Source organism: Medicago sativa, chromosome 1 (genome assembly GCF_051527215.1).
Source record: "Medicago sativa cultivar Bolivia chromosome 1, Bolivia_mono, whole genome shotgun sequence".
In the NCBI taxonomy this organism is placed as follows: domain Eukaryota; kingdom Viridiplantae; phylum Streptophyta; class Magnoliopsida; order Fabales; family Fabaceae; genus Medicago; species Medicago sativa.
In genome coordinates, this window is record NC_140749.1 from 70052137 (window position 1) to 70067931 (window position 15795).

Below are 15795 nucleotides of genomic sequence, written 5' to 3' on the forward strand. Positions count from 1 at the left end.
TCGTGACTTTCTTTTTAGTTAATGGATAAGGATCTGAGGTGAAATCATTGTGATGTTGTGTCCATTTGTCTATGCTTGAAATTTAAGATTTTTCCCACTCTTTTTCAGTGTTGTACTCCTACAACTTTTTTCGATTTGCATTTGTATTAGTGGTTTTAAGAGACGATGCCCCTTAATTTTGCTTTTTTGGTGGAACTGTTAGCATTTTGCTTACAGAAATGGCAATTTGGCCTAATTTGTAATGCATTGTCCTAATTGGTATCTGTTCATACACTTCCCGGCTAATGATTAATATTTGGTTTAGTACAATTAATTTATTCCATAATCCAGAAATATTAAGAAAAATGTAATGTACGACCATGATTCGATTGTTGACTATTGCACGTGAGAAAATGGGAACACGTGACTTTAAAGAAGCGGGAGGCGCCTTTTTATTTGTAGTCTTTCCCCTTTCCCTTTCGTCTCCTTGTCACAAACCTAGGTTGAAAAATATTTCAAACAAAATCGAAAGCGTAAGAGACTGTTCACTGTTTTATTTCGAAGGAAAATCTGTTGATTATATGGCACCTAAGAGAAAAGAAATCCCACCTAATGCATACGAAATTTCATCTAAGAGAGAAGAAAGTCCACCTGAGGGAAAAGAAATTCCGACAGGATGCGATGTTAAGCCAGACATTCAGATGGACAGATCTATAAAAACGATACTCAAAATCTACTTTAGATATTATGTTTATGTTTTGGTGACATTATCAATTTCTAGTAATGTCATTCAAGATTTTGAAATTATTGATATTGATCATGTCTCGAATTATCTTTTACATGTTTCCTGAATGACATTACTAGAAATTGATAATGTCACCAAAACATAAACAGAAAATCTAAAGTAGATTTTGAGTACCGTTTTTATAGATCCGTCCATCTGAATGTATGGCTTAACAACCCATCCTGTCGGAATTTCTTTTCCCTCAGGTGGACTTTCTTCTCCCTAAGATGAACTTTCGTCTCCATTAGGTGGAATTTCTTTTCTCATAGGTGCCATATAATCAACAAATTTTCTTTTGTTTGAAATATTTTTCAACCTAGGTTTGTGATAAGGAGATGAAAGGGAAAGGGGAAAAACTGCAAATAAAAAGGCGCATCCCGCTCCTCCAAAGTCATGTGTTCCCATTTTCTCACGTGCAATAGTCAACAATCCAATCATGGTCGTATGTTACATTTTCCTTAACATTTCTAGATTACGGAATTAATTCATTTTACTAAACCAAATATTAATCATTAAAGTTTATGAACGGATACCAAAAAGGATAATGCATTACAAAAATAGGCCATATTGCCATTTCTGTAAGCAAAATGCTAACAGTAGATTATGGTCAAATTTATTAATAAATACAATAATATAAGTAAAATTATTGTCAATAGTTTTAAAATTTAATTTTATATAAGTAAATTTATACTTGTTATCATTTTTATTATTTAGTATCATCAATAGATATTTTATGATCTTATGGTGGAACTTCTATGGAGTAAAAGATTGTGTAATTTCAACTACTATAATATTTAATTAATTTGTAAAGTATCCAATAAATTTAAGTCAATATTCCCCTAAAAAAAGTCAATCCTAATTATATTTATAGAATTTAGTTTTTACATTGAAATTAAAATCTTTTCACAATATAAAAATTATAAAAACATTATTAGTCTAATAATTTTAAAATTTAAAATATCAATTTTTTTTTTTTTGTGTTGGTCGGGGTTTGAACCCCGGACCTTGCATATATTATGCTGCCAAGGACATTTAAAATATCAATCTAATAAAAATATCGTTTTTTATTATACATTATAATTTCATTAATTATTTACTTATTTCCCTTTTTTTACAAGTATTTACATATTTCATTTCTCATGGTTTCTCTACCGTTCCTTGAAAGCCAACATTATTCAAAGTACAATTGAACAATAATCGTCGGCACCTCTTTCTACATGGACTCGCAGCTTAATATTTCATGTTGTGGGAGACTAGTCTATTCCGCTACCCAAAATCCGAATTGGTATGGTATTTCAGATTTGATTATATATAATCCCAACGTTAAATATGAAAACAAATATCCCCTAAAAAAATGAAAACAAACCTTTTTTGTTAATGTAAATGAATCACATTTTAGTCATGGAAAAACGATAAGAAATTTTTTTTTAAAATATATTATTGCCATATAACTTTTTTTAGAATAATATACATATTTATCTTTTATTTAATAATTTATAAAATATTTTAGTCTTCGAAGCTTCCATTTATTATATGTTATTTATAAATTACTTGTGCATATCAATATTTAATATTTAATAATGATGACCCTTTATTATTTTTGTAGGGAAAATTTTTATAATTTAATAATTTAAGTATATACATATTTTTTTTTCGCCCTTCATTTAGGCAACCATATTCGAGCATTGACAAACATTAATTGTAGACCCAACTCTCAACCAAAATTCAAACATTAGTATATCACATTGTAGTAGAATAACTAATTCCAATATATCCAGCCCACGTTGGCAAGTACATAAATTTTTATTCATAATATGTTTTAGGTTTCAATATAATAAATCAATATTATAAATAAAAAAAAGTGTTGATTATTATTTTCGATGTTGAGTTAACTTTATTTCATTGATACAATAATTTTTTGGGAGTTAAAAGGTTCACTTGGTTGTTGGGTGGGAGAGTAAAGGTGTTCGTGGGGTTTGATTCAGGAGGAGTCGTACTCCCTCCGCCAACGACAACCAACTACAAGACTATCAGAAATCGGAAGCAAAACATCTACCGGTGGAATCCACTGCAGGAGGATTTTCCCTCTCTATAACACCTATGAGGGAACATCAATATGAAACATTGCAGGGGTACTCACAATTGGTCCAAAGTGGAAGCCAATAAAGACAAGACATGTTTTAGGATTTGATGATGATAAAATGGTATAGGCATGTGCAATGACGGATCTACAAATTTTCGTCCATGGGGAAAGATTTTATATGGTAGTTTTTTTTAATATAAAAACACAAATGTATGAATGATACAAATAATAACATAATTATTACAATGCAATAATTTAGACTAAGAAATTTATGTTATTTTATATTGGATGACGAAGCATAATATGATACTTTTGCTATGTTTTTAGTGCTTTTCTTTGCATTTGAAGACAAATAAGATGAGAGTTAGAGGAGTTGTCAATGGTTTGAGGAACATATTATATTGTTTTCACTCGAATCGTTGTAATTCACTTTTATCCTAAATCATGCAACTTCACAGATGTTTTGAGTGTTTTGTAGTGAGAAATCATGTAAATCAAGACATCACATGAAGGATCAAGGATATGAAGATTGAAGACCAATGGTTCTTAGAAGGTTTTTGAAGACAATACAAAGTGAAGAAAATTCACTTTAAGTTCTTAGGAGTTTCTAGACGGAAGAACAATCGAAAACGGGACAAAAATGCAAGAATCTGTACACAAGAGCTGCCTCCTGTGCACAGGTCATGCACCTCTGCGCATGAGGCAGTGTTGCGCCTCCTATGCCCCTGTCATGTGTTTTATGCGGGCAAAAACTGCGTGTTGCTTGTTTTTCAAGCTAGATCGGTGGAAAAGCCAAGTTTTCTTCTCTTAGGGCATGTTTGGATTGAGATAATTTGAGCTTATGAAAAAGAGCTTATGCAAATAATTAAGCTTTTATGTTAATTCATAAAATCTTACTAACGAAAATTGTATATTCATAAGTTGTTTTTTCATAAACTACATTAACAAACTTATAAATAATACATTAATGCTTCTTTATTTGCATAAGCTGCTTTGCATAAGCTCTAAAATATGCCAATCCAAACAGACCCTTAAACCATAAGTAATCATATGTTATAAATAGAGACTCTCGCACACATTCTTATTCATTCAGAAAACTAACAGTTCAAGGCAAGGGTCAAGCATCAGAGTTTCAAGGAAGAGGATCTTCATCCTCCTCTTGTTCTCTCTAGGGTATGTTTTCCTATTCTTTTGGTATGATGTCTATTGTCATGTGCAACTAAACCTCTTTAATTAGGGTTCTAAGATGGACCCCTTCTTATTTGTTGGATTCAATTAATAAAGCTTATATTCAGTTATGCTTTTCTTGTGTCCGATTTAATTCGTTCTTGCTTGTGTGATAAGTGCCAGAAATTTGTTAAATTACATGTATAATTAAGGAACTTATTTACTTGTTTTGCAAGTTATCTCATGTAAAAGCTCCAAATTAATAGATAAATAGCATTTTCTGATTTTTATACCTAATGCATACCAATTATGTAGGTAAATTCACTTGCCATGAAATTTAAGAGCAATAAGGAAATAGTAATGTTTCAAGCTTCTCGTTAAGCGAGTTCAAAGCGAGGTCAAATCGAGGCAAGTCAGAGAGCAGAGGAAATCAGAATTCGAAGGTGTGGTTAAGCGATCTAAGGCGTGTATAATTCTGAAACTAACACAGTTGAAGATTCAATACACATCAAATTTGATAACAAAGAGCCCGACAATAAAATGTCAAAGCTAGTTGAAAAGTTTGGAGAAATTCAAATCACTGAAGATGCATCAACACCTGAACATGCTTTTGAAGCTTCAAAACGTGTGAGTGCCTCGGATGGTCCTAAAGTTGGTGTACCCTATGAAACACATTCAGATGAAGTAGATTCTGAAGAAGTTCGTGATGGTTCAAAAGAAGCAACCCAGTTCAAAACAACATTCAAGTACAAGTTTTCACATCCAAAAGAGCTAATCATTGGAAATAAAGACAGTCCTCTAAAGATAAGATAAGCCTTTAGAAATGAACACTCCATGTTGGGATTGCTCTCACTGATTGAGCCAACTTCTATTGATGAAGCATTATTAGATGATGGATGGATTGTGGCAATGCATGAAGAACTAAATCAATTTTACAAAAATGATGTCTCAAACTTAGTTGCTAAGCCACCTCAGAAGAACATCATTGGAACCAGACGGGTTTTCAAAAACAAGTTCAATGAGCAAGGTGAAGTGCTAAGGAATAAAACTAGACATGTATATCAAGGCTACAATCAACATGAAGGTATATATTGCACTAAAACTTTTGCACATGTTGCAAGATTAAAAGGTATGAAAAGAACAATTGGATATACTAATATTTGTTCAACTGTGAAGGACCATGGAATTAAATTCGAATTATATAATCAAGTTTTGGTTCTAAAAGATCAAGACTCTGAATATATAAGAGCATTTGAAGAAATTGAGAAGCTGAAGACTTGGAAAAAAATCTGAAGAAAGGTCAACTATAAGTCAACTTTTGGATCAGAATAGGAAGTTCTTTCAGAAGCATCTGAAGAAGTGTAGCATCTGAGGACTTCAACCATCTAAAGACACGACAACATCAAAAGTCTCTGACTAGTTTGTCGTATTTTGAGGAAGGGTCGCTTTCAACCTCTAATAGTACAATTTATCTTCTTCTACATCACGTGCAGAGACAAATTCAAGGAAAAAGAGAATGAAACAGATAATTTCAATTGAAGCAAAATAATTTTGACTGTCGTTTCAATGACATTAACCATATCAAGAAACATTCCAACGTCTCTGAATTCAAGCTTCTCAAGGACTTGACCTAGTGAATCCAAACACTTGACCTTGAGCATTTCTTTTTATGGACACAAACACATGTGACAAGATTTCGCAAACCTCCAAACCCTTCCTTAACTCAACGTGCTGCAATTTCTTAGGAAAATTGGTAATATAAAAGAAGCCACTAAAGTATGTAGTGGCTGATTGTGAATGTTTCCTGACCGAGGGTAACTTCTCTGACGTTGATCACCACATGACAATCAAAATTGTTGTTGACGCCCACCAGGTGATCGCGACCTCCCCCTTCTCACCCGTGAACGACCATGTTCCTCTCAACCAAAACTTGCACCATCACAACGCTTGTCCCCATACCTAAACCTGAAACCTCATCAAAAACCTCTGAACCTTGAAACCATCGTTGACCATTATTTGAAGCTAAACCTAACCCTAATCCTCCATGTTGACTGAAACCCCTTGACCTGACAAGTCCTTGATCAACCAGCTGGCTCACTTTCCAATGTCTTGAGCTCCCTAGAGTCCAATCTCCTTGTTCCCCGTGTATGTGCTACACCCCCCCCCCCCCCGACCCACTTCCCATTTAACCTCTCAATTGGTGAAAAAAATACCGACGTAGTTGCCTTAGATGGAGTATAGGGCTGCCACCTCTCTCTCTCGACCCTTTATTTGCATGTATTATGTTACATATATGTATATAATTAAAATATATTATTCTCTAATAAAAGGTATTTGTAGAAGGTTTGATTAAAATAGTAGAAAGGTAATTTAGTTTTAAAAAATTCTCCTATATTTTATAAATTTAACATATATTTAACTAAAATATTTCTCATCTTCGTGTCTCCCCTTCCCTTTTCTCCATTAACATTTCTTTTATCCCTCCTTGTTGAACCAAATAAACCCTAAGATTTGTAGTTTGTTCAAAAAAGAAAAGATTAATAAAGTAAATGATTCTTATAAATATCTAGAATTTCATTTTTAATCCTTACAAAATAAAAAATAATCCGTTTTAGTGTTCGCAACATTTTTCTTTAGTATTTTTAGAGACAAAAAATACGGAAGAATTTTTTTATAAAGACTAAAAATACTTATAGAAAATTTTACAAAGATTAAATATAGCGACAAAAAATTTACAAGAGACTAAAAAATATTGTCTTTTGGTTCTATTAAGTTGGTTTTTTCACCTTCCAAAAGTAAATTCAAACTAGATCAAATATATGTCACCATAAATATAATCAATAAGAAAATGATCGTTATTTTATTTTTATTTTATATACAGACAAACCAAAATACATCGAGTTAATAAATAATTTTTTAAATGTTTTGACACAGATATCGATGTACGAATAATTTTTATTAATATTTAAAAATTGTAATCAAAATTATACATAAAAAACATAATAAAATATACACAGATTAGCGTGGTAAAAAAGCATATGTGTGCGTCTATCCGCTAGTATTTATATTAACAACTAGGTCGCCGACCCGTGCTATCGCACGGGTCAATATGAACTCAATAAATTAGAAATTTAGGAGCTCAACATCATATGAAAGACGATAAATTAAAACAATGTGAAATACTATAGCTATATTATCTAGGATAAGTATGGTTTATAATTAATGTTTTGCAATGATCATGCTTGTAGATAATGATAAACTAAACATATTTAAGAGTCACTTGGTGTTAAAAGAATTAGTATTAAATCCAATGATGCCTTAAAGCATTGACTTGTTGGCATTCATTATTCTTCGGGTTCTTTCTTTCACAATATAACTTTGGAACAAAATCATGTATAAATCAAGGATCAATACATTACATGTTGAGTACGTATAATAACCTCATAAAATAAGCGTAAAACTGCAAAAATAATTATAATGATTGTAGATCTCACCCACCTTAATGAAAGCCATCTAAGAACATAACCGGCCCATGTGTGCTCTTTCATTTCTACAGGGTATAAATGTTGTGAAGTCAACAATATAGACATATATATTTAATTAGAATGTAGCCCCAATTGAAGAAATATTGACAGATGGGATGATAGCTGAGCACCAGGGGCGGAGCTAGGTAGCTTTGAGGGTGTGCACCTGCACACCCTGAATTTCTCAAACTTGCATCAGTTTTTCTACTATCATTGCTACTTGCACACCCTGGTATTTTTGTTTTGCACCTGCTGTCTGAGTGATGCACGCAGCTCTGTATTAATTGGTGTGGTGCATACTGAATACTGACGCGCACATCTAATACAAATATTTTGACTTTCAAAGTGTTACTATTATTTTATTTATTTAATTGTTTGGAAGATAAAGTGTTACTATTATTTTATTTATTTAATTATTTGGAAGATTTTTATCAATTAAAAGCCAAAAAAAATAACACGAGTATAGAATTCATGTTATAGGGCTTCGGCCTGCATCTACAATTATCATCCATTCATGTTATAGGGCTGCATTTATAATTAATTATCCACTGCACCAATCAAATATATTTGTTATATCTTCGCAAATAAGTTTTTTTTTTTCGAGAAAATCATTGCAAATAAGTTAGATTGTGTATATTTTTTTTTTTTAAAAAAGTTAGATAATGTATATTATTCAAAACAAAAATTTTTGTGCAATGTCTCATCGATGCATACTAATTAAATACCGAGAGAAATAAGTAGGTCAATACATATAGGGGTTTGCTAGGATACACCCACTAGTTTTTATTAAGGTGTGTTTTAGCAAAGATATAACTAAAAAGTTGTTAAATACACCTTAAGGTGAATGTTGCTAAAACACACCTTCTAAAAAATAAGTGGGTGTATGTTAGCAACTCCTATAGGCATTTGCTAGGATACACCCACTTATTTTTTAGAAGGTGTGTTTTAGCAAGTTATAACTAAAAAGTAGTTAAATACACCTTAAGGTGTAGCTTGCTAAAACACTCCCACATAAAAACTAGTGGGTGTGTTCTAGCAAATCCCATATATATATATATATATATATATATATATATATATATATATATATATATATATTAAAATTTATAACATTAATAAGTTAAAAAATTTGCACCCCCTACTTCAGGGTCCTGGATACGCCACTGCTGAGCACATGTTCTAATGACCACCAAGATTAGAACAAATTGCTTGCTACAAACCTGAGTATGACCATTTTAGTCCAAAAATATCATATTACCTGCAGTCATAGCTCTCCTAAAATCAATACATTAATATGCACATCGGATTCTCTTATATGCCACATACAGAATTCAAAGAATTGGGTTCAGCTACTATGACAATCATATGCTGTAAATGGAAATTTATAGAATGATAATATAATCATCACATGTTCTAATGACCACCAAGATTAGAACAAATTGCTTGCTACAAACCTGAGTATGACCATTTTAGTCCAAAAATATCATATTACCTGCAGTCATAGCTCTCCTAAAATCAATACATTAATATGCACATCGGATTCTCTTATATGCCACATACAGAATTCAAAGAATTGGGTTCAGCTACTATGACAATCATATGCTGTAAATGGAAATTTATAGAATGATAATATAATCATCACAGGCCTATCTTATGTGAGAACTGAAAACAAATGTATAGATCTTGTTTTATGAGGTCTAAGGTGTTCTCAGGTTTAAATGTGCCATCCCTAAATCAATGAAATTTGGGTTGTGCAACTAAAGAATATCTTTCAGTCGATTTATTTATGTATTTGTCAAGTAATCTTTAGCAACAATCTTCCAGTCAACTAAATGTTTGTGAGTGGCAATTATTTTCCACACATGGAAGACTGAAATCACATGTTCGAAGTGCGCCAGATACACAAACTATGTGCATTGATAGATGCAGAAAATTTATACCAGATGATATAGAGAATCACAATTAAAACCAAATACATATATTAATAAGATGAAACATACAGACACGGACACAACGCAGCTGGGTGCGTATACAAAATCAGCCAAACAATGCACTTCCAATGCATATCCCACATAGAAGACTGAAAGATATAATTATGTAAAATGACGACAATATAAAAAAGGGTACATGAAAGCAGGGCATGGCTCAAACAATACATAAAAGAGCACATGCAAATAAAAGCAGTAAATACACCACATAGTTCACATTCACACTACAAACAAAGGACACAGACAGAAAGGCATTAAAAACCCAAACAAAAAAAACATTCCATGATTTTTCAGCACTTAATTCAGAACACCAACGCAGACTGGTTAATTGATCTTTGAAGCTGAACTTTAGAGGCAGGTCATTTTTGGCTCTTTTGTTGCGGACGCTTAGCCTGTCTCAACTTGAGTAGAATCAAGACCTTCAACGTTCCCTACTGCCCGTTTTCCTAGTGATTTGCTTGTCGGGCTTTCACCCAACTCGAAACTCTCGTCTTTGCTGTTTGAATCTCTGCCCTCAATGACCTCCGTCGTGACTGCACCCACGCACATCGCCTGGTCTCCCTCATTCACTTCCTGGAAAATATACACCAGAAAATGCAATTCAAATAAAATACGAAGATACTTTTACAAACGTGATTTCGCAAAGAAAGGATAACTCTTACATTAAGACCGTGTAATGTTAGGAAACGATTGATGGTATCATCATCAAGAGTTAATTTCTTCACAGTAAAACTCTGCCAGTTGCGGAACAAATTTGTGTCACTAACTTCCACCTTAAATAGAGCACGTTTGTCGACGAAGAACAAAAGGAAAGGGAAGAACAAAAGGCTATCTTTTTGAAGAAAAAATATAGAAAAGAGTAATCTAAAAGTTCATGGAAAATGGGCAAACAAACATGGTATAAGAAAACAATCTCCAATCATGATAATTTTCCAATATGATAATGAAAAGACAAAATTTTTTTGAGAGAATGAGTCATGAAGTAGAACTTGAAAAATGAAGAGAAACTTTGAAAGCGGTCACCGATTAATAATTGTGACAATTTTCCAATATGATAATGAAAAGACAAAAAATTTGAAAGAGTAGAAAACAACTCTCGGAAGTTGGAATGAATTAAATGCCACCGATTTTTTAATTATTTTTTTAAAGGAAAAATTCGAAATTCAAATTGGCATGAATTTAGGAGGGAAATATTTTTAGGGTTAACCTGATTAACATTTAATGCAGCAAAATTAGAGGCAAATTTGTAGGGTTTAGTTGTTGCAACCCGTAACAACTTTTAAGAATAAGGGATTTTTATTTTTATTTTTGAAGGAATATAATAACAATTATTTAATTAACCCAAAAAGAAAATATGTAAAGATATCTAAAATACTTCACTTGAAACGAAACACTCATTCTGTAACCAAAAAAAAAAAAAAACACTCATATTCGCTTTTATTATCGATTCAACCGTGGAACAAAGTACAATCTGCTTCCTTCGTTGAAACGAAACACTCAGATTCGCTTTTAGATTATCGATCCACAATTATCTTCAACTCAATTGGTAATTTTCTTCTTACTTGTTTAATTCCAATACCTTTGTTCTTTCACGCTTTCTAGATTATTATTATTAATTCGAATTTCACATTCCCTGTTTTAAGGGCTTGTTTGGATTTAAAAATAACTTATTCAGCGCTTATCATATAAGTGTTTATATTTTCATTTAAGTTATCAGTTGTTTTCATTCGCTCATATGGACATGCCATAAGCTGTTTTCATAAGCTATCTCAAATAGTTTCACAAGTGTTTATGTCAATAGATACGTTCAAATAAGTCAATCCAAACAAGCCTCAAGTATGTTGTGTAATGTATTAATTGAATTTTTTTATTGCTTTTGATCGGAGAGGTTGGAGCCAACGAGGCGGAGCGAGTGATAGGTTGAAGATGAAGAGAGACAGGCTTAATGACTTGCCCAATGAAATTCTGCTTCATATATTGTCATTTCTTATGATAGAAGATATTGTTAAGACTAGCATTTTGTCGAAACGGTGGAAGAATCTCTGGAAATACCTCCCTGATCTTAAATTGCATACCTCAGAATTCAGCAACCCGTATCTTTTCTCGGAATGTGTGTCTGGGGTCGTGTCATCTCGTAGTATGGGAAATCATCCCTTACGTACTCTTGACTTCGATCGCCATGGTTGTTTTCAACATAAGATATTTACTAAACTTGTAAAACATGCTATGTCTAATGGTCTTCAGAAACTCAACATAGTTGTTCCGTCTAATATTGGTTTGCCATGTTCTATTTTTTCTTGTCATTCTTTGACCTCGATTTATATTTCCGTTTCGATGTATGATGTCCAAAAAAGAACTAGACTCCCTAGGCGTCTCGACCTACCAGCTTTGAAAAGTATGCATCTCGACTTTGTTGGGATTCAAGCTGATGACAATGGTCATGCTGAACCCTTCTCGACCTGTACTGAGTTAACTGATCTTTACATTGATGAGTGTGTCTTAGTTTATCCCAGCTCTGTCCCCCAAGAGGTGGAAGGAATCCTTAATATAACCAATGCCACACTTTCCAATTTGACCATCAAGAATACCTTAACTCACACAAAACTGAGACCTGAACCTACTTTCAAATATGTGATATCCACACCAAAATTAACTTCTTTTACTGTAAATGATTCTCCTTTTCGGGCATCGTCTTTACCGGAGAGGATGAAGGTTGAGCTTTGTTTTTCTCAGTGACGTAAAATCAATACAATCGCCTCCAAATCTCTTCAGGTAACATGATAATAAGAGTGCTTCCTTTCTCTCATCATGCAATGGAATGTTTTGTATGTGTTTATGTTTATCATTCTCAGCTATTTAAGACACTAATGATACATTCTTAGCAATGTGAGCAAGGCCGAAACTATCTTCTTTGTAACTATTCCAAATTATTTTATCAACCTAGAGGTAGTTACTGCTATAAATTGATGAACGCGATTTGTATGATAAATTTTTAAATGGTAATTCCAGTAATTGATTTAGTACTTGTCTCTGTTTCCCGGTTCCCACTTTTATCTTTTTAAGTTGCACGTGGACAAGCCATGAACACTTTGTTTATATTCCTTTTAGAACATATGTTTAGTAGGATGTGACAGAGTTAAAAATGTGAGACAGTGCCACCATGAACAATCATTTTTCTTTAAACATTGTTAATTTAAGTGTCAAGCTGGAACACAATTATTTGATATTGAAGTATTGATGATGAAAAAAAAAGAAGTTATAACTGTATCTATTTCCTCTGATAGTAATCGAGGGTAAAAAAGTTTGCTTCCAGCGAGAGACTACTTAGTAGTTAGTCACAGAAAATTCATCCTGCAAGCATTTTATTGCATTATTTTGCTGATAGGTGTTCCGGCAGACTACGATAGACTCGAATAGACTCACGAGTCTGACGCGAGATTCAAGTTGAATATAATATTTGAAAGAAAGTCCAAAAACACGTTCGGCCTTACCATTTCACTCAAAAAAAAACCTAAAAGGAAGTTAGAAGACCTCTCTTGTCTCTTCCTTATCGTTTTAGACATTAGAAAACTGAGAAGAACACACCTTTCTCGTTGATTCACATTCGCATCACATATTTCTTGCCGTCTCTCTGTCCTTCAATGATTATTTTTCATTGTTCTTTCATGCATGCTCTGTTTTTGTTTCATCTTGTTGTTCTGTTCATGTACACGTTGTTTTTCATGTGTGCTCTATTTTTGTTTCATTGTTGTTGTTTTTTAGCTTTATGTATCAGGAAGGAACTAGAACCCTCTCTACATACTTTGAAACTTTTATTGCTTTATTATGAGGTTTTTTTGGTAACAACTTTATTATGAAATTTGAAATTGGAATTTTTATGTTAATTAGTGTTTTATTATGTATGTATGACATTTACAGGTTTTTGAAAATCATTTTTTACTTTTTATAGACTCTTACGATACGGACCCTCCATGAGTCTGACTACCTTGTTTTCCTGTATTAACTCTGCTAGATCATTATTAATTTTTTCCCCTTTCGTTGACCCTTGATTGACTTGATATTGTATGGATTACATGGGTTATTTTGGTCACAGGGATGATAAATAGATATATACTGTACTTTGTATTTTCCTTTTATCAATTTCAATTTCAATTTTGGTTACATCATTTTCCCAAGAGACTCGTTTGGATTCGGAGGAGGTTTTGAATCGATGACTTGTGCTATAAGGGACATACTCTGAAGTATTAAATGAACCAGCAAACTAGTAGTGTGCTATAATCAGTTTCCAGAATATATTTAACTTGTTGATTGGACAATTTTTTCCATGTATGAAGTCTGGTAGTTTCATTCAGGGTCAGCTATTATGTGTTTTTATGATAAAATCATATCTCATTATTCATATATTGTGTCAAATTCTGCAGGTGACAAAAAGGTGGTTTTCATTCAATGAAATGTCCTAAAGTGGAACGGTGCATCTGATCTAACTGAGGTCTGTTGATCAAGAGTATAGTGATTAGTATGTATCTCTGTAACTCTGTTAATGTTAAGTGAGTGTCTTCGATTAAAAGAATACAGTGTTGTAGGAGTTGCGGTTGATTAATGTTGTTCTTGTAAAAGTAGTATGGACAGCTTCATTTTCTTTTAAAATTTGGTCAATTTTCTGTAACAAATGTACACCTTGGTCAACAATAAGGGAATAGGATTCACCGGAGAATCTTGGCCTATCGATCATTTGATAACATAAAAATTCTATTCATGTTGCATAAATCAAATTTATAGCTTGATTATGACAATTTTATCTCAGAAACTCGTCAGAATTAAATACTTATGAAAAAAATTTCCTCTGATGTTCAGATTGTTGAGTTAAACTGAGAGAGGAACTTTAACATGGGTAAACCATAGAATTTCTTTAGCTCTAAAACCTCATTTTGCTTTGCTTTCTTTCGAAATTTCCAAGAACAATTATATCTCTACTATTACTTACAAGTTACTGGGAATATTGCATCTTGTGTCGTGGTTGTTTATGAAAAAAATTTAGACGAGTTGGAACTTAGCGGCTCATCATGGTCATGAAAAGTCTCAAAGTTACACATATTTCTTTATGAAGTTCATAGTTAATTATTCGTGTTATGAATTCTTTTTTATAACTTGTGACAAGAAAATTCCTCATAATTTGTCTATGTATTTTTAATACATTTCAAAGTTACACACGTTTTCTGAAAATGTATATAATTTGAAGGTAGTTAGCTACTAGCATCATATTAAGATACAAGTTTGAACAAATATGTGACTTGAACATAATAGAATCTTTTTTGAGTAGTTTATTGGCTAATATCACAAGTGTGAATAAAGTAGGGAGTTGTGGGTACGGATTCATCGCCTGCAAACGTATGTCCACCATTCCACCAACTAAGCTATGTTCATGGGACATATTTGAACATAATAGAGAATCATTAACGATAAAACCAAAACAAAACATGTAATTTAAGGGTTGTTGTAATTATCCGCCCCGATAATTTTATCTATATCACTAGTTTTGTAATGTGATTGGGGTTCGAACACCGATTCTTCCATTTGTGTGTATGTGAATTTTCAATAACTATTGTAATTTTGTTTATCAAAAAACGGATGTTTATAAAATATATATACCTATATGTCTCGATCTTTGAAACGAGTTAAAAAAATGACATTTTAAAGACTAAACTCTCCAACCTAGTAGATGACCTGCAATTATCCATAAGTCTACCTTCTTAACTTCAAGAAATAATAATATACTACTAACTTTGTCTCAATATATGTAAGACCCCTTGTAAAAAAAAAAAAAATGTTGTCCTTTTTTGTGGGGCTTTTAGTATATTCTCTTTATTCATGATAACTTTTATTTGAAGCATACCGAATACTAAATCAAGGAACCTCTTTATTCTGTATAGAGATGGGGGTAGGACTTATGCTAAATAGGTCAATGGTTGATGATGATTCATGATAACTTTTATTTGAAGCATACCGAATACTAAATCAAGGAACCTCTTTATTCTGTATAGAGATGGGGGTAGGACTTATGCTAAATAGGTCAATGGTTGATGATGAGGGTGTGGAGTACTCCATATGAGATGTGTTCATCTGTACTCTTCTCCATTGGAGTTTTCAAGCTTTCTTTTTAAGTGCTAGTTACTTTTCTGTACTTCCATTTCCTTCAATAGAAGACTATTTGTACTATTTTCTCAGTAAAATTAATAGTACAACTCCTTATTTCTCACAATTTGTGTAAGT

General features: G+C 32.5%; 1 protein-coding gene across 2 annotated transcripts; it reads left to right on the forward strand.

The window, feature by feature from the left end:
• Positions 1 to 10939: 10939 nt before the first annotated feature.
• LOC146956880 (putative F-box/FBD/LRR-repeat protein At5g22670) lies at positions 10940 to 14318 on the forward strand. 2 transcript variants are annotated; one of them, XM_085732251.1, is made up of 3 exons: positions 10947 to 11071; positions 11414 to 12297; positions 13947 to 14318. In XM_085732251.1, the coding sequence occupies exon 2, from the start codon at positions 11452 to 11454 to the stop codon at positions 12259 to 12261; it is 810 nt and encodes a 269-aa protein (XP_085588377.1). In that variant the 5' UTR covers positions 10947 to 11071; positions 11414 to 11451; the 3' UTR covers positions 12262 to 12297; positions 13947 to 14318. The 2 variants fall into 2 exon arrangements, with proteins under 2 accessions (XP_085588382.1, XP_085588377.1); XM_085732256.1 differs by lacking the exon at positions 13947 to 14318 and having other exon boundaries at positions 10940 to 11071; positions 11412 to 12303.
• The last annotated feature ends 1477 nt before the right edge of the window (positions 14319 to 15795 follow it).